This window comes from Phocoena sinus, chromosome 7, assembly GCF_008692025.1.
Source record: "Phocoena sinus isolate mPhoSin1 chromosome 7, mPhoSin1.pri, whole genome shotgun sequence".
Taxonomy (NCBI): Eukaryota; Metazoa; Chordata; class Mammalia; order Artiodactyla; family Phocoenidae; genus Phocoena; species Phocoena sinus.
The window spans coordinates 83,304,180-83,328,162 of record NC_045769.1 but is presented as its reverse complement, the minus strand read 5'-3'; the positions used below and the strand labels follow the sequence as shown (position 1 = coordinate 83,328,162).

At 35.4% G+C, this 23,983-nt stretch overlaps 1 protein-coding gene across 4 annotated transcripts in view; it reads right to left on the bottom strand.

The window, feature by feature from the left end:
* The window catches only part of ORC4 (origin recognition complex subunit 4), a 100,384-nt gene that overhangs the window by 37,453 nt on the left and 38,948 nt on the right, over nt 1-23,983 (bottom strand). For 3 of the 4 annotated variants that reach the window (XM_032637485.1, XM_032637484.1, XM_032637486.1), the window contains 3 exons: nt 7,580-7,653; nt 4,353-4,429; nt 3,704-3,794 (listed from right to left, as the gene is read on the bottom strand). In XM_032637485.1, the coding sequence (XP_032493376.1) occupies nt 3,704-3,794; nt 4,353-4,429; nt 7,580-7,636 (225 nt within the window). In that variant the 5' untranslated portion in view covers nt 7,637-7,653. Of the gene's footprint in view, nt 1-3,703; nt 3,795-4,352; nt 4,430-4,883; nt 5,003-7,579; nt 7,654-23,983 lie in introns of those variants that run through there. The other variant, XM_032637487.1, reaches the window with a different exon arrangement.

Genomic DNA, 23,983 nt, shown 5'->3' with positions numbered 1-23,983 from the left:
GCATAATCTAAACTATCCAGATTGAAACAGCAATTTATAAAGGAAAAAAGAAAAGCCTACCCTTGGAGTTTTCCCACAGAATACAAATTGAATAAAATCTATATAATTCCAAAGGAGAAAAAACTGTGACCGAAGAATTCAATCCCAGCCATGTTGTAAATAATGTGCAAAATAATTTTTGATGTATTTAAAATATTTTTTACATTTCCCCATATTACTAAACTTCATTTCTCTTTTGTATTTCTGTGGTCTGAATGACTTTAGTGATTTGTTCTGTTAAGCAGGTTGTTGGGGTTTTTACCCTTGCCTTCAACCAACTTTCCATTCTTTAGTTTTTAAAATAGACTGTATGGTCATATAGTTTACCCCTCAAAAAGTATAAAAAGATATGCAGTGAAAAGATTCCTACCTCTGTTCCCATATCCCCGCCTCAACAAATAACTCACTATATTTGTGTTTAATATCTTAGGGAGGCACATGGATGGCCAAAGAGCACATGAAAGGACTTCCCTGGTGGTGCAGTGGTAAAGAATCCTTCTGCCAATGCAGGGGACACAGGCTCTAGCCCTGGTCCAGGAAGATCCCACATGCCGCGGAGCAACTAAGCCCGTGCGCCACAACTGCTGAGCCTGTGCTCTAGAGCCTGTGAGCCACAACTACTGAAGCCCGCGTGCCTAGAGCCCATGCTTCGCAATGAGAGAAGCCCCCACTCGCCACAAGCACAGAAAGCCACTGCACAGCAACGAAGACCCAACACAACCAAAAATAAAAATAAATTTATATATTAAAAAAATGGGGACTTCCCTGGTGGCGCAGTGGTTGGGAATCTGCCTGCCAATGCAGGGGACACGGGTTCAAGCCCTGGTCCGGGAAGATCCCACATGCCACGGAGCAGCTAAGCCCGTGCGCCACAACTACTGAGCCTGTGCTCTAGAGCCCGTGAGCCAACTGCTGAGCCCACGTGCCACAACTACTGAAGCCCGGGTGACTAGAGCCTGTGCTCCGCAACAAGAGAAGCCACTGCAACAAGAAGCCAGCGCACGGCAGCGAGGGGCAGCTCCCACTCGCCGCAACTAGAGAGAAGCCTGCGGGCAGCAACGAAGACCCAATGCAGCCAAAAATAAATTAAATTAATTTTAAAAAATGCACACGAAAAGATGTCCAACATCACCAATTATTAGAGAAATGCAAATCAAAACTACAATGAGGTATCACCTCACACCGGTCAGAATGGCCATCATCAAAAAAATCTACAAATAATAAATGCTGGAGAGAGTGTGGAGAAAAGGGAACTCTCCTACACTGTTGGTGGGAATGTAAATTGTTCTCCAGACACTATGGAGAACAGTACGGCGGTTCCTTAAAAAATTAAAAATAGAACTACCTTGTGACCCAGCAATCCCACTCTTAGGCATATACCTGAAGAAAACCATAATTTGAAAAGATACATGCACCCCAATGGTCACTACAGCACTGTTTACAATAGCCAGGACATGGAAGCAACCTAAATGTCCATCAACAGAGGAATGGAAAAAGAAGATGTGGTACATATATACAATGGAATATTACTCAGCCATAAAAAAGAACAAAATAATGCCATTTGCAGCAACATGGATGGACCTAGAGATTGACATACTGACTGAAGTAAGTCAGACACAGAAAGACAAATATCATATGATAGCACTTATATGTGGAATCTAAAGAAAAGGGTACAAATGAACTTATTTACAAACAAGTCACAGATGTAGAAAACAAACGTATGGTTACCAGGGGATAAAGGGGGCAGGGACACATTGGAAGACTGGGATTGACATATACATACTACTATGTATAAAATAGATAACTGATAAGAACCTACTGTATAGCACAGGGAACTCTAGTCAATACTCTGTAATGGCCTATATAGGAAAAGAATCTAAAAAAAGAGTGGATGTGTGTATATGTAAAACTGATTCACCTCTGATATATACCTGAAACTAACACAACATTGTATATCAACTATACTCCAATAAAAATTTTTAAAAATATATACACATTTCAGGGAATTTTTGGTTCACAGATGAACCAACAGAAATATGAGCATTTTTTTCCTTTTCTTTATGTACTGTCTACAAATATTTCCTTATTCTTTTTTACTGCTGTATCATAGTCCATTATATGGATGGATGTACCATGATTTATCAACCAGTATTCTGTTGATGGGCATTTATATTGTTTCTCATCTTTCACTATTAACAAACAGTGCTGAAATAAGTAACTGTACACGCATCATTTCACAACAGTAAATTCCTAGAAATGTTGCTGAGTCAGTGGTTAGATTTTGTCTAATTCTAATTTATACCACCAGCAAAAACATCAGTATGTTATCAATCTTACAGATTTTCTTGTCAACCTGATAGAGAAAATTACTATAGTTTTTATTTAATTTACTAAATATGAGTGAAATTGAACACGTTTGTGAGTTTAAGATCGCTTTGTATTTAATTTCCTATGATCTTTCTGTGCATATCTTTGCTCAGTTTTTCTATTGTTAATAGAATTATTGTTAATAATTTTAAATAGTCTAATAATTCCAAAGCATATTAGTCACATGGTTCTCCTGTAAAAACTACCCCAAATAGCACTGAAGTCAAACACAAAAAGGAAAATCGTAATAAAAAAACAAGAATAAAGAAACAGTGGTTACATACAAGGACTGAGCCCAAGGACTGAACCAAATTAAACAATCAAAAATAAATACTATCGTAAATGTGATTATAATAAATGAAAAACTCTTAAAAGATTAAAAAAGAAAAGAAATTATCTAGATCTAAATTCCCAATTGATGTACTTCAAACAATACTGGAAATGGGTGATAACAGTAAAATCCTAAAGTCCTAATTTCCTCATCTTACATAATGTACAGTGAAAACATACTGCTTAAAAAATAAAAACGTAATTTTATTTCTATTTTACATAATTTTACTTAATATAAAATAATACATAATTTTACTTATACACATAATATAAAAAGCATATTAGTGAGAAATTTAAATTTATTGCATGGAATATAGCAGAAAACAGATTTTATAATTAAATAGTAATACTTGCAATATAACAGCCATAATTTGTCTTATATAATGAATGAAGAAAGAGAAACTGAGGGAAAAAAGCAACAGTATCTTTTGAAGGTGACTAAGCAAATATAGTAAAAAGGGAAAGTAGAAGAGAATTCTAGAAGACGTGAGTGTACATATAAAAAAAACCGCCTGAGTTAGGGTTAAACAATAAGAGGAAAAAAAAGAATGCATGGTATGACAGTTACCTAATCTCCAAATAGAGACAATACCAAACCTACCTTGCAGGGTTAATGTAAAGAATAAATGACAGAACATAAATAAAAGACACAAGGTACAGGCTCAATAGCTGCTAGTCTGCTTTGTCCATTGTCAATCACAAATTCTTCAAGGATAAAAGACCATGATGGAACAAACATTATTTGAAAATTTGTTACTGTGAGGGAGAAAAAGGTAAAAAACATTGTTCAACTCAAATATACCACTCTATACAGGCTTTGCATGTCTTCTATGATTTAAATAAAAAAAAAAAAAGCAAAATATTAGTAACACAATGATGAAAACAATGAAAAACGTTTCCAGTGTTGTCCCTAAGAATCATCACATGCCTACAAAGCAAAGGAACATCAGAAATCAACAGCTTTTACCATGGTTTTTCCTGATCCTCGGGGTCCAATAATGAGAATAGAATTACTTTCTCCATGAATAGCAGTTCTTTTTAGCAGCTCAATTAAGTGTCTGAAATGATATAAATAGGCCAAAATTTAAAAAGGTGAAATAATTTGCTAGGTAATACTTTTTAAAAGCTGAATTTGAACAAAAAACAGCCATTCCTTTTTTCTCTTCTTCTGGGCACTTGACTTATGCTCTAAATAGTCCTACAGAGAAGAACACAAATACGGATTCTCTGGAAACCTCAAGAAGAGAAACCAAGTAACACTGAAGTATCTTGGTCTTTATGATAGTATGGGACAAGGGACATCAGTGGCAACTCTTAGGACCTTTCACTCCACAGCTGGCTGCTGAGTATTAGGTGCAAGCTCAGAATTCTCTCCATAATACCAGATTATAGAAATGATACAAGATTGAAAGTTAAAAGGTTTTTTTTCACTATGGAAATATTGATATCTGCTCTTGCTTCACAACAGTCATTTTTTTATATACAAAGCAAAATTTTTTACCTCTATAAAATGTCTGTTAGCCTTGTTTAATAAAATCTGTGTATGACAATTTTTGCAAAACCTAAAGGGCATCTGTAAGTAGTTTCATAACAGATAAGCAGATAGCTAAACTTACTTATATTGTACTTGTACTCCAAATAGGTTACTATGTGGACTCTGATGACAAAATCTTTCACGTAAAATTCTTTGTACCTGATAAAAATAAAGTGAATAAATATAAATGAAAATATTACATATACAATCAAAAAAGAACAAGAATATACATTTATAGCAGTCAGAATTAGGTATTAATGAATCAATTCAACCCTCCCTAAATAACTTATCATCATGACATCTGGCATTTTCCTAAGTTGTAAAATTTACAATTCTTTTTACCTATCTCAAGGCCCAGAGAAAGGATGAGAACTTAGTTGAAGCTTTCAACAAGAGAAAGAATTAGTTCCTTTAGCTACATCAGCAATTTGAGGGCTGTTTTAATCCATGTGAATGAATGAATACCTCACTTTGCGTAACGTATCAGCCAACAAACAAAGACAGGAGAGAATCTAATAATGTAATCTAATTTAATAATGCTCATGAACCACACCTCAGTCTCTAGAGACCAACACATCTAAACTGGTTTACCTCAAGCCTTATCAATCTCTACCTGTCACAGAAGTCAGGATTCCGAGGAAATAAAAGAAATTTAGGGCTTCCCTGGTGGTGCAGTGGTTGAGAGTCTGCTTGCCAATGCAGGGGACACGGGTCCGAGCCCTGGTCCAGGAGGATCCCACGTGCCACGGAGTGGCTGTGCCTGTGGGCCATGGCCGCTGAGCCTGTGCGTCTGGAGCCTGTACTCCACAACGGGAGAGGCCACAGCAGTGAGAGGCCCGCGTACCGCAAAAAAAAAAAAAAAAAAAAAAAAAAAAGAAATTTAAAAGTCCATATAGTTATGGAGGGCCTATTAGATGCAGAGCACCATACTACTAAAAGAACATGATCTATGCCTAAAAAAACACTGCAAATATATTGGAAAGAAATGAATGTATTTGGAAAAAAAATGACACATTCAAGAAACAACCTGCAAAATAGCAGTAACAGCATATAAGGATTTGTTCAATTATATGGAAGAAATTATATTCACCTAGGACATAAAATACGAAATCATTGGAATTAAGAAAAAATTCTTCTAAAGACCTAAATTTTGAGTTTGCCTTAGAACAAAGGGCTTAGATTCAGTTGTAAAAAAAAAAAAAAGAAGCCAATCTATCACAATCTTTAAAAATACGGATCATTAAAATCATTCCTTTTCTGCTCTGCTGCTAATACAGAGGTCCTCAGTGACAAAAACCTTAGGAGGCTGTTTCAGATTTAGCCCCATCAGCAGAAACAAGAAGCCTCCAGGATTATTTGCTTCTCCCAGACTGACAGCATGGGACTGATCCTTCACATACCAAAGAAATAGATCTGAGTTCTCTTTACATGTACCAGAGGACGAGCAAAGCAAATTATTCACTGGGGATAAAATAATTCATACTTATAGTTATAGAGGAAGTGGAAAGAATAGGAAGATTGGTGCCAAAGAGACAATAACACTTTTCTGGCAGGCCTGTTTTGAAGATTAAAAGAGGCAGTTATCTATAACACAATATAGGTATTATACAGGTAATAGCTGATATCTGTAAAAAAATTAAAGGGGCATATATAGACTCAACGAATCACAGTGTGTATTCCGCCCCCTAGATAAGATCACTAGAAGTCAAAAGACAACCCTCAGTCCTTTTCTTTTTTTAAACTTCATTAAAGTCTATTAGAGAGACAACTATGTATAAAATAAAGTGAGAGATAAAGTGAAGTTGTAGTGAATAGTCAGAGGTTCAAAAATCCTAAAGTGATCTGAGATGAAAGTTAAACAGGTGTATACATGTGTAGAAATTAATTAAGCTGCACATGGAAGATTTGTTCACTTTACAAAGATATGTAAAAGTTAAATTAAAAAACAGAATTAAACATTTTCCTTCTAAAAGAAGGAAGGTAAGGTCTCACAAAGGAATGCCAATAACATTTAGTTTTTTTGTTTTTTTTTTTTGCGGTACACGGGCCTCTCACTGTTGTGGCCTCTCCCGTTGCAGAGCACAGGCTCCGGCACACAGGCTCAGCGGCCATGGCTCACGGGCCCAGCCACTCCGCGACATGTGGGATCTTCCTGGAACGGGGCACGAACCCGTGTCCCCTACATCAGCAGGTGGACTCTCAACCACTGTGGCACCAGGGAAGCCCAACATTTAGTTTTTGTTTAAAAGAAATGTAGTTCTGGTCAAGCCAGATAAATAGAAATGCCAGTGTAAGGAGTTCCCTGGCAGTTCAGTGGTTAAGACTTCACCTTACGATGTAGGGGGTGTGGGTTCGATCACCGGTTGGGGAGCTAAGATCCCATATATCTCATGGCCAAAAAACCAAAACATAAAACAAAAGCAATATTGTAATAAACTCAATAAAGACTTTAAACATGGTCCACATCAAAAAAAATCTTTAAAAAAGAAATGCCAGTGTAGAAATATCATGCACATTCCCTACTAGACTCCTCAAAAGAGATATATATGCACTTAAGAAAACATTAAATGTTCATGATAAAAACACTCAACATACTAGGAATATAAAGGGACTTCCTCAACCTGATAAAGAACACACAAAATAACCTACAGCTAACATCATACTCAATGGTGAAAGACTGAACACATTTCCCCAATATCAAAAACAAAATAAGATTGTCTGCTCTTGCTAGTTTATTCGGTGTTATACTGAAGGTTCTAGTTAGGGCAATTAGACAAGAAAAAGAAATGAGATTCATCTAGATTGAGAAGAAAGAATTAAAACTATCTCTATTGCAGATGACACGATCTTATATAAAGAAAATCCTAAGGAATAAACTAAAAAAATATTAGAATAAACGAGTTCAGGAAGGTTACAGAATACAAGATTAATATAGAAAAATCAATTTCATTTAGATACACTTGCAATAAATAAAACATAAAATTAAGAAAACAATTCCGTTTACAATAGTACCAAAAGGAATAAAATACTTAGGAATAAATTTACCAAAAGAAGTACAAAACTCTAAAGATAATATTAAACTAAACTGAACTAGAGCACATTTAGGAAGACATGAGTAAAGTTAGGATTCCATCTATCCAAAGACTTAGAGGTTGAAATTAGGAAGTAGCAAACATACTCTTCCCTTGAGAATGAAAAGAGTGGTTCTTCATACATGCTGAGGGAAGAATTCAAGTTAAGAAGATGACTAATTCTCTTACCACCTTTGCATGGTAACAGACCTTCAGAGTAATGAAAACATATACCAACCTGTGAAAGGTATTCTGCTTGTATTAAGTTGTTACTCTTTGATTTTCGACTGCTCATTTCAACAAACTGAAATCCTTAAAAAAAAGAAAAAAAAATTTTAGCATGAATATAAAGACTATTGACTTATAGAGATTATTTAAGAATGTACTATTATAGAATCAAAATAAACAAGTTTTAAAACATGAAAAATGTTCAAATTTCTCACTTTAAAAATTCTCAGTTGAACCTAATTGTAGGAATCATTTCATAATATATGTAAATAAAACCATCCTGCTAAACATCTTAAAATTATACAGTGATGTATGTAAATTGTTTCTCAATAAAAACAGAAAAAAAAACCATCTCAATGGCTCCTCTTTGTCTAAGTACAGGTTTAATTGACACTCCATTCCACAATTTAGATGGTTCTCACGCACAATTACTCCTACCTTTCTTTTCAATCTACTATTCAGCTTCCCTTCCTTGCCTTTAAAAACAAAAACCAATCTATATGCTTCCTTTACATACAATGTTTCTCCCCACATCCATCCCACAGGATCAGCCCTTCCAGAAAGCTTTCACTTTCTTGTTCTACTCATCAGTCATAAACACTCATTACAGACTAGGTAAAATGTCTCTTCTGTAAACATACAGAACTGCCTGTACTTCTTTTTCATAATCAAATCACACTAAACAAAATTTGGTTAACTGTCAGTGTCCCCAAACTGAGGATATTTAAAAGTTCCAAGCATTTTAGCATAATGTCCAAAATAAAATTGGCAATGGTAACTGGAATGAAAAATACATATACTAACGAAAAAAAAGAAGTTCTGTAAAATTCTCCTTGAGGGCAATATACTCATAGATAAACACCTTTGGCTAAAAGATCTAATTTTCTCATCAACAATTTCCTATATAATTACTTTACTAATCAGGTAATAATAGCTTAGCCAGTAACTGTTACAAGTGCTCTGATTTTATGAACTCATTTAATCCTAAGAATAACCCTGTGGTATAAATATGATCATTAACACTGCTTTCAGATTAGAAGACACAGAAAGGTTAAGTAGCTTGACCAAAACCAGTGTGTAAGTTACAGAGTCAAGATTTAAACCCAGTCACGGTATACTTGATTATATATAACTATTATATACCGCTATAACTGTATATACTTGGTTAACTGCTATTTAGTCAACTGTTTTATTTTTTTGCGGTACACGGGCCTCTCACTGTTGTGGCCTCTCCCGTTGCGGAGCACAGGCTCCGGACACGCAGGCTCAGCGGCCATGGCTCATGGGCCTAGCCGCTCCGCGGCATGTGGGATCTTCCCAGACCAGGGCACGAACCCATGTCCCCTGCATTGGCAGGCGGACTCTCAACCACTGCGCCACCAGGGAAGCCCTCAACTGCTTTTAAAAAGTACACATTTCAATAACTTAAAGGAAGATCAACCTCTGTGACATATTTCATATTCATATTTATTAATTTCATATACTGACAGATGCCAACCCTTGGAATGCTGTTTCTAACAGGACAGCAGTTGAGAAATGCTTTGAAAAACAGATAACAAGCAAATCTGTCCCTCCCTTCTTAAACCCCAAAGGGCTTCTGGCTCCAGGCACTCAAATTGGAAACTCAAGAACAGAGTACTCTACTGATGTCTTGGTCCCTTAAGAAGCTCCTTTCTTAGGAGAAAAGTGGTTTCCTCAGTCACCCTTAGAGCCCTTCTAGCAGCTTTTTCTCTGTATGAGGCACCTTGCTTGAGAAACTTTACATTAATTATTTTAATTTTATTCTATTTAAAAATTTTCCCTTAAATCAGAGTTGTGTGTGGGCAAAAAACCATTTTAGCAACATGAAATGATATCCTCATTCTGGTTTAAGATACTCTTGACTGTGAAGAAGGTCTACAAGCCAAAATCTGAAATCACAGAAAACAATGGAACAAATGTCCCCTAAACAATAAGGAGAAGTGAATTTTTAAAAAATGGAGGAGAGCTTTTACAATATACCTTATCTTTGTAGAGCTATATTAGCGATTTCACAGTATTAATGGAATTAAAACATATTTCTCCCCATTTCATGGGTTGAAAAAACATGCTCAGAAGAGGTAAGTAAAATGCCTGAGGTTGCAGGGTAGGTGTCTAATCTGCCTCTTTGCATCAAATATAATTCAGGTAAGCCACTAAAAACAAACATATTCTTCATTTGGTGATCATTCATGAAAGAAACATACACATACACACTACTTCAGTTCCTAACCCACATAAATTTTTACTGCAAATTGAGTCTTAATTGACATTGATTTTAATACATCTAGCCCCTCCAAATAACAGTCAAGTCTCCACTCTATTACAAAGAATATTTTAAAAGACAATTCTAACTTTATAGATGAAACGACAAGTTTTGGAATGATAGATGCAAACCACATATCTGACAAAGGACTTATATACAGAGAAGCTTCAAAGCTCAACAATACAGAAATCTAGAAAAATGGACAAAGGGGCATAGACACTTCAACCAAAGAGGGTATATGGATGCCAAATAAACACATGAAACACATTAGTCATTAGGAAAATGCAAATTATAACCACAACGAGGTATATGTACACACCTATTTGAACAGCAAAAATTAAAAAGTGAAAACAGCAAATGCTGGTGAGGATGCAGAGAATCCACATCTCTAATACAACTACTGGTAAGAAAGTGAAATGTTATAGCCATTCTGCAAAGTTTCCTTTAGGCAGTTTTTTTTTAATTTAATTTTATTTTTTTATACAGCTGGTTATTAGCTATCTATTTTATACATATTAGTGTATACATGTCAATTCCAATCTCCCAATTAATCCCACAACCACCCAACAACCCGCTTTCGCCCCTTGGTGTCCATACGCTAATTCTCTACATCCGTGTCTCCACCTCTGCATTGCAAACCAGTTCATCTGTACCATTTTTCTAGACTCCACATATATGAGTTAATGTACAATACTTGTTTTTCTCTTTGACTTACTTCACTCTGCATGACAGTATATAGGTCCATCCACATCTCTAGAAATGACACAATTTCATTCCTTTTTATGGCTGAGTAATATTCCATTGCATATATGTACCACAATTTCCTTAGACGTTTGTCTGTCTATGGGCATTTAGGTTGCTTCCATGACCTGGCTACTGTAAATAGTGCTGCAATGAACACTGGGGTGCATGTGTATTTTTAAATTATGGTTTTCTCTGGGTATATGCCCAGTAATGGGATTGCTGGGACACATGGTAGCTCTATTTTTAGTTTAAGGAACCTCCATACTGTTCTCCATAGTGGCTGCATCAATTTACAATCCCACCAACAGTACAAGAGGGTTCCCTTTTCCCCACACCCTCTGCAGCATTTATTGTTTGTAGATTTTCTGATGATGCCCATTCTAACCGGTATCAGTTGATACCTCATTGTACTTTTGATTTGCATTTCTCTAATAATTAGTGATGTTGAGCATCTTTTCATGTGCCTTTTGGCCATCTGTATGTCTTTGGAGAAATGTCTATTTAGGTCTTCTGCCCATTTTTTGAGGGGGTTGCTTTTTTTTTTAATATTGAGCTGCATAAGCTGTTTATGTATTTTGGAGATTAATCCTTTGTTGATTTGTTTGCAAATGTTTTCTCCCATTCTGAGGGTTGTACTTTCGTCTTGTTTATAGTTTCCTTTGTTGTGCAAAAGCTTTTAAGTTTCATTAGATCCCATTTGTTTATTTTTGTTTTTATTTCCATTACTCTAGGAGGTGGGTCAAAAAAGATCTTGCTGTGATTTATGTCAAAGAGTGTTCTTCCTATGTTTTCCTCGAAGATTTTATAGTGTCCAGTCTTACATTTAGGTCTTTAATCCATTTTGAGTTTATTTTTGTGTATGGTGTCAGGGAGTGTTCTAATTTCATTCTTATACATGTAGCTGTCCAGTTTTCCCAGCACCAGTTACTGAAGAAACTGTCTTTTCTCCATTGCATATCCTTGCCTCCTTTGTCATATATTAGCTGACCAAAGGTGTGTGGGTTTTCTGGGCTTTCTATCCTGTTCCACTGATCGATATTTCTGTTTTTGTGTCAGTACCATGTTATCTTGATTGCTGTAGCTTTGTAGTATAGTCTGAAGTCAGGGAGTCTGATTCCTCCAGCTCCGCTTTTTTCCCTCAAGATTGCTTTGGCTATTTGGAGTCTTTTATATTTCCATACAAATTTTAAGATTTTTTGCTCTAGTTCTGTACAAAATGCCATTGGTATCTTGATAGGGATTACACTGAATCTGTAGTTTGCTTTGGGTACTAGAGTCATTTTCACAATATTGATTCTTCCAATCCAAGAACATGGTATATCTCTCAATCTGTTTGTGTCATCTTTGATTTCCTTCATCAGTGTCTTATAGCTTTCTGAGTAGAGGTCTTTTACCTCCTTAGGTAGATTTATTCCTAGGTATTTTACTATTTTTGTTACAATGATGAATGGAATGGTTTCCTTAATTTCTCTTTCTGATCTTTCATTGTTAGTGTACAGGGATGTAAAAGATTTCTGTGCATTAATTTTGTATCCTGCAACTTTACCGAATTCATTGATTAGCTCTAGTAGTTTTCTGGTGGCATTTTTAGGATTACCTATGTATAGTATCATGTCATCTGCAAACAGTGACAATTTTACTTCTACTTTTCCAATTTGGATTCCTTTTATTTTTTTCTTCTCTGATTGCCGTGGTTAGGACTTCCAAAACTATGCTGAATACTAGTGGCAAGAGTGGACATCCTTGTTTTGTTCCTGAGCTTAGAGGAAATGCTTTCAGTTTTTTACCATAGAGAATGATGCTTGCTGTGGGTTTATCTTATATGGCCTTTATTATGTTGAGGTTGGTTCCCTGTGTCCATGTTCTGGAGATTTTTTAATCATAAATGGGTGTTGAATTTTGTCAAAAGCTTTGACTGCATCTATTGAGATGATCATATGGTTTCTATTCTTCAATCTGTTAATATTGTGTATCACACTGATTTGTGTATATTGAAGAATCCTTGAATCTCTGGTATAAATCCCTCTTGACCATCATGTATGATCCTTTTAGTGTGTTGCTGGATTTTGTCTGCTAGTATTTTTTGGGAATTTTTGCATCTATACACATCAGTAATGTTGGTCTGTAATTTTCATTTTTTGTAGTATCTTTGATTTTTGTATCAGGGTGATGGTGGCCTCGTAGAATGAGTTTGGGAGTGTTCCTTCCTCTGCAATTTTTTTGGAAGAGTTTGAGAAGGATGTGTATTAGCTCTTCTCTAAATGTTCAATACAATTCACCTGTGAAACCATCTGGTCCTGGACTTTTGTTTGCTGCAAGATTTTTAAGCATAGTTTCAATTTCATTACTTCTGATTTGTCTGTTCATATTTTCTATTTCTTCTTGGTTCAGTCTTGAAAGGTTGTGCTTGTCTAAGAATTTGTCCACTTCCTCCAGGTTGTCCATTTTATGGGCATATAGTTGCTTGTAGTAATCTCTCATGATCCTTTGCATCTCTACAGTGTCAGTTGTTACTTCTTGATTTTCATTTCTAATTTTATTGATTCTTGATGAGTCTGGCTAAAGGTTTATCAATTTTGTTTATCTTCTCAAAGAAACAGCTTTCAGTTTTATTGATCTTTGCTACTGTTTTCTATGTTTCTACTTTCTTTCTCCTCTGATCTTTATGACTTCTTTCCTTCTACTCAGTTTGGGTTTTGTTTGTTCTTCTTTCTCTAGTATCCTTAAGGTGTAAGGTTAGATTGTATGAGATATTTCTTGCTACTTGAGGCAGGGTTGTATTGCTATAAACTGCCCTTTTAGAACTGCTTTTGCTGCATCCCACAGGTTTTTGATCATTGTGTTTTCGTTGTCATTTTTCTCTAGGTATTTTTTGACTTACTCTTTGATTTCTTAAGTGATCTTTTGGTTATTTAGTAACATATTGATTAGCCTGTGTTTGTGTTTTTTGCGGTTTTTAACCTGAAACTGATTTCTAATCTCATAGCATTGTTGTCAGAAAAGATGCATGCTATGATTTCAATTTTCTTAAATTTACTGAGGTTTGATTTGTGACCCAAGATGTGGTCTATCCTGGAGAATGTTCTGTGTGCAACTGAGAAGAAAGTGTAATCTGCTGGTTTTGGATGGAATGTGCTATAAATATCAATTAAATCTATCTTCTCTATAGTGTCATTTAAATCTTGTGTTTCCTTATTAATTTTCTGTCTGGATGATCTGTCCATTGCTGTAAGTGAGCTGTTAAAATCCCTCACTATTACTGTGTTACTGTCGATCTTCTCTTTTATAGCTGTTAGCATTTGCCATATGTACTGAGGTGCTCCTATGTTGGGTTCATAGATATTTATAATTGTTATATCTTCTTCATGGATTGATCCCTTGATCGTTATGTAGTGTCCTCCCTTGTCTCTTGTAACAATCTTTGTTTTAAAGTCTATTTTATCTGATATAAGTATTACTACCCCAGCTTTCTTTTGATTTCCATTTGCATGGAGTATCTTTTTCCATCCCCTCACTTTCAGTCTGTATGTGTCCCTAGGTCTGAAGTGGGTCTCTTATAGACAGCATATAGATGGGTCTTGTTTTTGTATTCATTCAGCAAGCCTGTGTCTTTTGGTTGGAGCATTTAATCCATTCACATTTAAGGTAATTATCAATATATATGTTCCTATTACCATTTTCTTAATTGTTTTGGGTTTGTTTTCGTAGGCCCTTTTCTTCTCTTGTTTCCCACTTAGAAATGTTCCATTAGCATTTGCTGTAGAGCTGGTTTGGTGAAGCTGAATTCTCTTAGCTTTTGCTTGTCTGTAAAGCTTTTGATTTCTGTTGAATCTGAATGAGATCCTTGCCAGCTAGAGCAATCTTGGTTGTAGGTTCCTCCTTTTCATCACTTTAAATATATTGTGCCACTCCCTTCTGGCTTGTAGAGTTTTTGCTAAGAAATCAGCTGTTAACCTTATGGGAGTTCCCTTGTATGTTATTTGTTGTTTTTCCCTTGCTGCTTTTAATAATTCTTCTTTGTATTTAATTCTTGTCAATTTGATTACTATGTGTCTTGGCATGTTTCTCCTTGGGTTTATCCTGTATGGGACTCTCTGTGCTTCCTGGACTTGACTATTTCCTTTCCCATGTTAGGGAAGTTTTCGCCTGTAATCGCCTCAAATATTTTCTCAGGTCCTTTCTCTCAATCTTCTTCTTCTGGGACCCCTATAATGCCAATGTTGGTGCATTTAATATTGTTCCAGAGGTCTCTTAGGCTGTCTTCATTTCTTTTCATTCTTTTTTTTTTTTTATTCTGTTCTGCAGCAGCGAATTCCACCTTTCTGTCTTCCAGGTCACTTACCCGTTCTTCTGCCTCAGTTATTCTAGTATTGATTCCTTCTATTGTATTTTTCACTTCAGTTATTGTATTGTTCATGTGTTTGTTTGTCCTTTAATTCTTCTAGGTGTTGGTTCTTTAATTCTTCTAGGTCTTTGTTAAACATTTCTTGCATTTTTTTTATATTTGCCTCATTCTTTTTCTGAGGTCCTGGATCATCTTCACTATCATCATTCTGAATTCTTTTTCTGGAAGGTTGCCTATCTCCACTTCATTTAGTTGTTTTTTCTGGGGTTTTATCTTGTTCCTTCATCTGGTATATAGTCCTCTGCCTTTTCATTTTGTCTTTCTGTGAATGTGGTTTTTGTTCCACAAGATGCAGGACTGTAGTTCTTCTTGCTTCTGCTGTCTGCCCTCTGATGGATGAGGCTATCTAAGAGGCTTGTGCAAGCTTCCTGATGGGAGGGACTAGTGGTGGGCAGAGCTCAGTAAAACTTGTTTGCTGATGGGTGGGGCTGAGTTCCCTCCCTGTTGGTTGTTTGGCCTGAGTGACCCAGCACTGGAGCCTTTGGTGGGGCTAATGGTAGACTCCAGGAGGGCACATGCCAAGGAGTACTTCTCAGAACTTCTGCTGCCAGTGCCCTTGTCCCTGTGGTGAGCCACAGCCAGCCCCTGCCTCTTCAGGAGACCCTCCAACACTATCACGTAGGTCTGGTTCAGTCTCTTATAGGGTCACTGCTCCTTTCCCCTGGATCCTGATATGTACACTACTTTGTGTGTGCCCTCCATGAGTGGAGTCTCTATTTCCCCCAGTTCTGTCAAAGTCCTGCAATCAAATCCCGCTAGCCTTCAAAGTCTGATTCTCTGGGAATTCCTCCTCCCATTGCCGGAACCCCAGGTTGGGAAGCCTGACGTGGCAGTCAGAACCTTCAGTCCAGTGGGTGGACTTCTGTGGTAAAACTGTTCTCCAATTTGTGAGTCACCCACCCAGTGGTTATGCGATTTGATTTTATTGTGTTTGCACCCCTCCTACCATCTCATTGTTGTTTCTTCTTTGTCTTTGGATGTGGGGTATCTTTTTTGATGAGTTCCAGTGTCTTCCTGTCGACTCTTCAGCACTTAGTTGTGATTCTGAAGTTCTCGAAAGAGAGTGAGAGCACGTCCTTCTACTCCACCATCTTGAACCCGTTTTAAGCTCTCCTATGCTTTGGCAGTTTCTTATAAACGAACACTTACCATGTAACATGGCAATTGTACTTGGTATTTATACCAAAGAAATGAAAATTTATACTCAAACAAAAACCTGTAAATGTGAATCTTCACAACAATTTTATTTGTAATAGCCAAAAAACTGAAAACAATACAGATGTCCTTCAAAGAGCCAATGGAGTTAAAGAAACTGAAACATCCATACATACAGGGGGACTGTAACTGAGGAAAAAAAAAAGAGAGATTAACTACTGATATGTGTGAAATAACTTGGATGGCTCTCAAGGGCATCATGCTTAGTGAACAGAAAAAAGAAAAAAAAGGCCGATCTCAAAAAAATTACATATTTTACAATTCCATTTAAAAAACATTCTTGGAATGACAAAACTATTATGAAGATGAAGAACAGATTCATGATTGTGAGGAGACAGAACTTAGGGGTGAGTATGACTACAAAAAGGAGTTACATGAAGAATGTTCTCTGTGATGATGGAACAGTTCGGCATCTTTATTGCAATGGTGTTCAAACAAATCTAACCATGGGATAAAATCACAGAGAATTATACAGACACACAAAAATGAGTGCTAGTAAAAACTGCTGAGAACTGAATAAGGTCTGTAGTCTTGTTAACAGTGTTATACCAATGTCAGTTTTCTGGTTTTGACATGCAGTATCATTTTATAAGATGTCACCCTTAAGAGAATGTGGGTGAAGGGTTCATGGGATACTATGAACTATATTTGCAACTTCTGTGAGTCTATAATAATGTCAAAATAAAAAGTTAAAACAAAATTAAACTCTAATTTTATAGTTTTTTTTTAAGTGCTTAATGACAAAAATGAGAGTATAAGTGGTATAACTAAATCTTCTTTATCTGCAAAAAGACTGATTGAATTTCTCCTCAAATTTACCAGTGGATCATGGGACACCTCCTTCCACTTCCTACTGTGCTTTTGATACCATGATTTTACTTGCTATTCTAAATAGCAGGACTAGACATAAAGTGTAAAAGGAGCTGAACGTCTATGCATGACTAAGTCACGTTGTTATCAAATACAATAGGTGACCAAGATTATTTAGTTGTAGAAATTTTGGTAGAAACTACTATTTTATTTATACTCTTAAGACGAGCAGTGAAATGGGTAATCCCAAAGAATGGCTTACCCTCACAGTATTTCTTTAGCACCTATACTTTTTATATTATTGGTTTCCAGTAAATCCTCCTCTCAACTTATGCTTTCTAAGGTGAATAAACCTAATTTTCAGTTTCAGAGTTTCAAGTAACAATTGGTCTATTCTATAGCCTAAAAAAATTGAACCCAATCCACTCCTGTCACTAGCTGCCTCCATCCTACTTTAGATCACCATTATTTCTTGACTGGAAATCTATGCCAGCTTCTTTATTGCCTCCAACTCTTACTCCCATTTTCATGTAAAAACCCTTCAACTCCATCCTCAACCCCCAAAGTTCTAAATTCCAAATTCCCTAACATCATTTAAAAGGAAGGTTCCGAATGACTAATTTCCCAGTTTATCTCATGGCTCCTTCTCTTAATATGCCTGGGAGAATCAACAATTCTCTATACCCTGACTCACTCCAAACTCAGGCCTTAGTTGAGATATTATTTCCTTTGGAATACTTTCTGTGACACCCCTGAACACTCCTAGTCTGGGCAAAATCTGAGGGTTATGTGTCCCTCAAGTGCTATCTTCCCCTTTCACAGAACTTAATTAGCATACAGTGATGTAACTAACTCTGTGTTTACTTATGTTTGCTCCACTGGATCACAGCTCCTTGAAAGACTCAGAAATCATGTTATCATTGTATCCAAATCAAGTAGTGCAAAAATGGCATACAGTTGGTTTTCAAGAAAATATTTGATAAGTGAATGAATGTTAGGCAGTGGAGAATGTCCACAGGTAAACTAGCCGCTAAAAAGGAGCCAGGTTAGTTTAAATCAACTGCTTAGCTAAATTTAAAAGTTTTGAATAATTAAATGCCATGACCCTCAAAAAAACCCTGCCAAGCATGAAAGAAAAATTATATATATACTAATATATATTTATATAAATATTTATATAAAATAAATACAGAATGATTTATACTTCAAGTAAAATACATGCAGTATAATATTATCATGGTAGTGTCACATCAATGGAAATTCAAATTGGTTAAGATAGTTAATTGGGTTAAGAAATTAATTTCTTTTAATAGAGAAGTCCCCAAATTAACAAAAGATAAAGTACACGTTTTTTAACAAATAATTTTTAAATCAAATGATATACCTTATAAAGCTATAAGTCTGATGATGTAAGAGAAGGTAAAGTCAATTATCTTTAGAAAAAGATTATCAATTATTTCTGTCTTTTTATAATGGGTTGACAGTTTGCTAGTAACACATTAAAAAAAGATTAGTAATATATTCTCCTTTCTGGAATTAGGCTACCATATTTCATTCTTATTTACACTGCCTTCAATTAAGACTTGGAGGATTAAAAGGAATATCTGAAATTAATATTAAATTTACTAGTCAAAATCTACACTTTTACGTATTTTATTAATATTTACAAGTACTCCAGCCATCCTCAACTTCATTATTTTAATTTTGCTGTGATTTGGAATACTCTCCCTACTCATTTCAAACTTGCAGTTACTGAATGCCAGTTTTAGCTTGTCTAAAATACAGGCAACACAGATTTTAAACCTAATATATAGTAATACTGAACATATGAAAAAAGAGTTCAAGGTTTTCATTTCTGAAGTTAAACCAGAAAAGCGAAGACAGAAGAAGTGAAGATGAAGACACTAGAATCTTTCTAGAAATTTTTGATTTTTCTTAGAAAGTAAGTCACATGCAATGAAATAAAGAAATATTTGAGGATATTATTGAAATCAGAACTGTAAGCAAGGAGAAGTCTAAAAAAAGGCCATTTATATATCAAATTTAAGATAAATGCAAATTCAGACAAAGTCAAGGAGAAGCAGAACTTGAAAACTGAGATTGATGGTAATATCAACTGTCCCTAAGAGTTCGGTCATCAAGCATAGATTTGAATTCTTGGTTCTGTGGTGTGACCTTTGCAAATTAACCTTCCTAAGCCCCAGTGTTCTCCTCTGTAAAGTCTGAGATAAAAGCATTATTTAATTCACAGGATTACTGTGGGGATTAAATGAAATGTTTTACCTGATATGCCATGCTGTCAAATGCCAAGCATGGTGATACAGAATACTCTTTATAAATTATTATATTACATTGGAGAGAAGAACCAAGATTAGAAACAATTAGAGCTGTGGGCTGGGGGGGAATGAAGCACAGAATTAGACTCTTGTTCTAAATAATTTCTTTTTTTTTTTAACATCTTTATTGGAGTATAATTGCTTTACAATGGTGTGTTAGTTTCTGCTTTATAACAAAGTGAATCAGTTATACATACGTTCCCATTAAACAATTTCTTTGAGGGTACTTTGACCGTGCAATGAAGTATCGAGTACAACTCCAACTAAGGTACACCAGAACTATGATGGCAACTTCAAGGGTATAAATTCACTAAGTATTCCTCAATATAAAAAAACATTTTAATACTAGTAATAATAAGAAATTATGGGCAGATCAATCTATATAGAGTTACATGGACCCTAAAGACTTCAAATCACTAGTGCCCAAAGCTATTCAACACCTAGAAGTGATTAAGATTGCTGGGCCTCATCCCCAGAGTTTCTGATTTAATAATAGGTCTAGGGTAGACCTTGAGAATTTCATTTCTGATAAATTCCCAGAGGATGTTCCTGTTGCCTGTCCTGGAACCACACTTTGTGAGCTATTGAGAAAACTGACTTGATTATTGTGCATTCCACATCAAAGCTGATAAAACTGCTAAGAGGCTGAAGAAATCCACGGGTATAGACAGCATCTCTTCAAACCAAGCTAAGCTTAACGTAAGTATTTGAGGATCGTGAAGGGAAAAGAGGAGAATGTGGAATAAAACAGGCATCAGGGGGCCAACGGACTTTCATCACGGTAAATAAACAAATAAGCTTTGAAGCCCTAGAAGGCTTCTTAGTAGATAGATAAAGAGATCACAAATCATACACCATAAGAGGAAACAAAGAGTTTCTCTTTCCTCCTGTTACTGAAAAGTAACAAAAGGTTTTTGTTTTAGCAGCTGATAATTTAGAGAGCCTTCTGAGGATATTCCAAAAAAGTATACAGTTCTGTGATCTACTTGGGAGATTCTTCTGGTTGTCTAAATATTCATATAAACTTTTAAAATAAAAGAGTGGAAAGATAGAAAAAAACATTTGCCTGGATATTTTATATTTATGTCATCCCCTGATTTAAAAAAAAAGTCCTTTCTTTCCTGCAAAGAATTTTTAAATTGTTTTTTGATATGTATATTTTAACAGCATAGAAGACAATGTTTTAATAACAGTTTTTGATTCAACAATATTTCTTGGGACAAATTAAATATGCCTAGGCTAAAATAATTAAAAGTAAAAATTAGTACCTAAAAAATAAAAACTTAAAAGTTATCAACCAGTCTAAGACTGGTATCAAACAACATGAAAGACTTTTAACACAAAAAGGCCAAAAAACATGTGCTTGATTCAGGAGAGGAGGACAGGCATTTGCTCTATGGAGCTAACGGAAAATTACAGTCTCATTGTCCGAATTACAAGATGAATGAGGAACTGGTTAAGCACTAATGCTGTAACACTGTGGGACAGGCTGTGTCAGTTACTATGATGCAAAGTTCGTAGTATCCAGGAAGACATAAGCAAAATGGATGAATATTCATTAAAAAAAAATCCCTGGGCAACACTCTTGAATCTTCAGGAGTAGAAAACACCCCCCTCCCCCTTTTAAAGCAGTAAATGTTAAATTCTGACATACAGTCAAAGTTGGAAAAAAAAAAAAAAGGATTAACATCACAGACCATGCCTGTAGAGTTCTTGGTAAATGTTAGTGGAATCTTTTTTGTAAAACCTGAGCCAACTTCATTCTGCTTTGGTCTGACACTTCCTCTGGACATTGATCTCTTAAGCAGTAAGTGTCACATATGAAATCCTCGCAGTTGAAGTGAAAACGCAATGGAGAAACTTACTGAGATTCACAGACGAGAGATACTTTTCTTTGCCAAAGGCTAGGTGTTTCAAATACTGCCCGGAATGAGACTACTGCACAGAAAATCCAAGTAGACCACCACAGATAGTCTATTAAGAGCAGTAAAAGCAGGAAAACAAAAAACATGACTTTTCTTCCCCTTTATTGTTCCAATGTGTTGGTCATGGTTAATATGTATTTAACCAAGTAAATAATCTGCTTTTATATGTGTTTATGTGACATTTAAAGTTGACTCCTGAGTTATGTGACCTTTTCTCTATATACTACCACCAGACCAAATGGTTCAGAATACAAACATGGCAGTGACTATTCTTTTAAAAAACTAAGTTGGAAGAATTAAAAACTCTTAACCAGACAACTAAAAATGAACAATGGCATTTTAATCATGCATAAATATGCATACACAGAACTACCCAAGCCAGTATATTCATTTATACAATAGCCAAGTAAAGCAAACCATTTGCTGAATATGCACACATACACTTATAAATAGCAGATATAATTTGTTTTACATTAATGATCTTTCCCTTAGATGTTCAAAATGTCCAGATCTAAGGAACTAAACTGAAAGGCATCCTGGCTATGCTACTCAAATATTTTATCTTCATCGTGAAGTTGTCAATAGAGAAATGGCCAAAGCTACAGAGAAAACTAACAGGCATCCTTAAAATTTTTCTGAATTCTAATTATTCTTCTCACCTTTCTAATTATAACATTCTTAGGGACTATGTAGTAAAATGGTAAAGAGACAAACTGTACAGCAGTTAGGTTATAGCCAATTCATCGATGATAGAATTCCACTATTATAAATCCCAGTGCACCTAGCAAGGTAATACCTTTAATGTGGTATGTCCAATGAAAGAATTCTTCCTCATAAAACAAGAGTACAAACTCACGAATTATTACACTTTTCATTTTTAAAAGGCAAATAAAAATCAGCAAACATTCATGAAATTTTGGACACAAGGGTAACATTAAACTCTAATTAGAAAACATACACAAAGAACCAACCGAGTATTTGTTTTATTCTATATCAGTTTCCCAAATATCATCATAATCACCTGGGAAAATGCTTTTAAAATATGATTTCTGGGTCTCAGTCAAAAATCTGTAATCTACACAATGTTCCCTGATTGACTCTTCTATACAACCAGGTCTAGGAACCAGTGTCCTACACTATGGGCTCAAGTAAGTGAGTGGCATTGTAGCTCTGACTTTTGTACTGTCTTAGATGATACTCAGTTCTGACACACACATAAAGGTGCACACCTATATATGGTTGAGAAGATTCTTGCTATACCAATTCCAGAGCACTTCTATATTATAAACCAGAAAGGTACTGACCATTTAGAATTTATTCCTGCACTGACAAAGGACAAAAATGACAGTAATTATTAAAATATGCCACCTGCAGCTGCCTGCTCATAACAGTCTATTTACATTCCCCATGACAGTAAGATCCCTGCAACTTACACCCTTACCACTGAAAGGATGATAAAGGTGAAATATTGAGATATATTCATTGACCATTACTTACCATAACTATATGTGGAATTTCAGACTTTTAAAAACATGTTAACCAAAGTAGGATGGTTAAACAAATAAGTTCAAGACTCAATCACGTGTATATTCAGCTCCCACTTATCAACTGATGTGGTGTATTTATCATGATAATTACCCATTCCTATGCTTTCCGAAACCTACATGTTGATAAATCCCTGAGAATTACGAAGCATGTCTTTTTCTACTCCTGGGATTTCATGAGCAGTTATAGATCTTTTTTTTCTAATGGTGACTTCCTCAGTTCAAAGCCTGTACTCTATTTCTACTTCATTGTTTCTACATCATATATTTTAGATTAACTCTATTCGGCCAACAATAAAAATAATTAGGGAAATCACTTAACTTCTAAAAACACTAGAAAATAAATGTCACTAATAACTTATTTACAAATATAGTTCAATATCCAGTCAGATGTCAAAGTGTTTTGCCACTCTACAGATGTTAAACAAAAATCTACTTGGTATGCACAATTAACTTGACCTCTTCATTTTAGGCTAGTTCGAGTCATTGTCTTTCAGACTAACAGTACTAAACGAACGAAGGAAAACATATGTGGATAGACTCCTGACACACTCCTTCAAATCAGATTTTTTTCTAATGTCTAGTCAACTGACCAAATACCTCTCAGCTTGCTGACTCACAACACAACATTTATATTATGACAAAAGTCAACCTAATTTTGAATATTACTGTCTTAACTTAGAATTATCAAATATTACAAGGGCACAGATCATGGAACTTACTTTGGAATACCACCAGCTATATCTAAGAATGAGCTGCTCAACAAATCACTGAATTAATACGATAATGTTTTTAAGTCAAAAGCAAATTATTGCTTCACCAAAATAATACTGTTAAGTCACAAGTCCTTTCATGCCACAGATTTTAGGCACTCAACTTGTTGCCAGTTACATAAACTAGATATAAAATTTCTGGTGATATTGTTATGTGGTGATAACATTTAATGATTAAGTCCCTTTGGCCCAAGAAGTTAATAACATGAAATAACAGGGCCACACAACATACCTTTGGCATATTGATTGTCATGTGTGTGTGTGTGTGTTTATGTATACATGTATAGGTGACATATATACATATATGTGAGCTTATGGCTTCAGTTTCAGATACTGCTTAAAGAAACATTTTTGCTACACTGAAACACAAATTGTTGC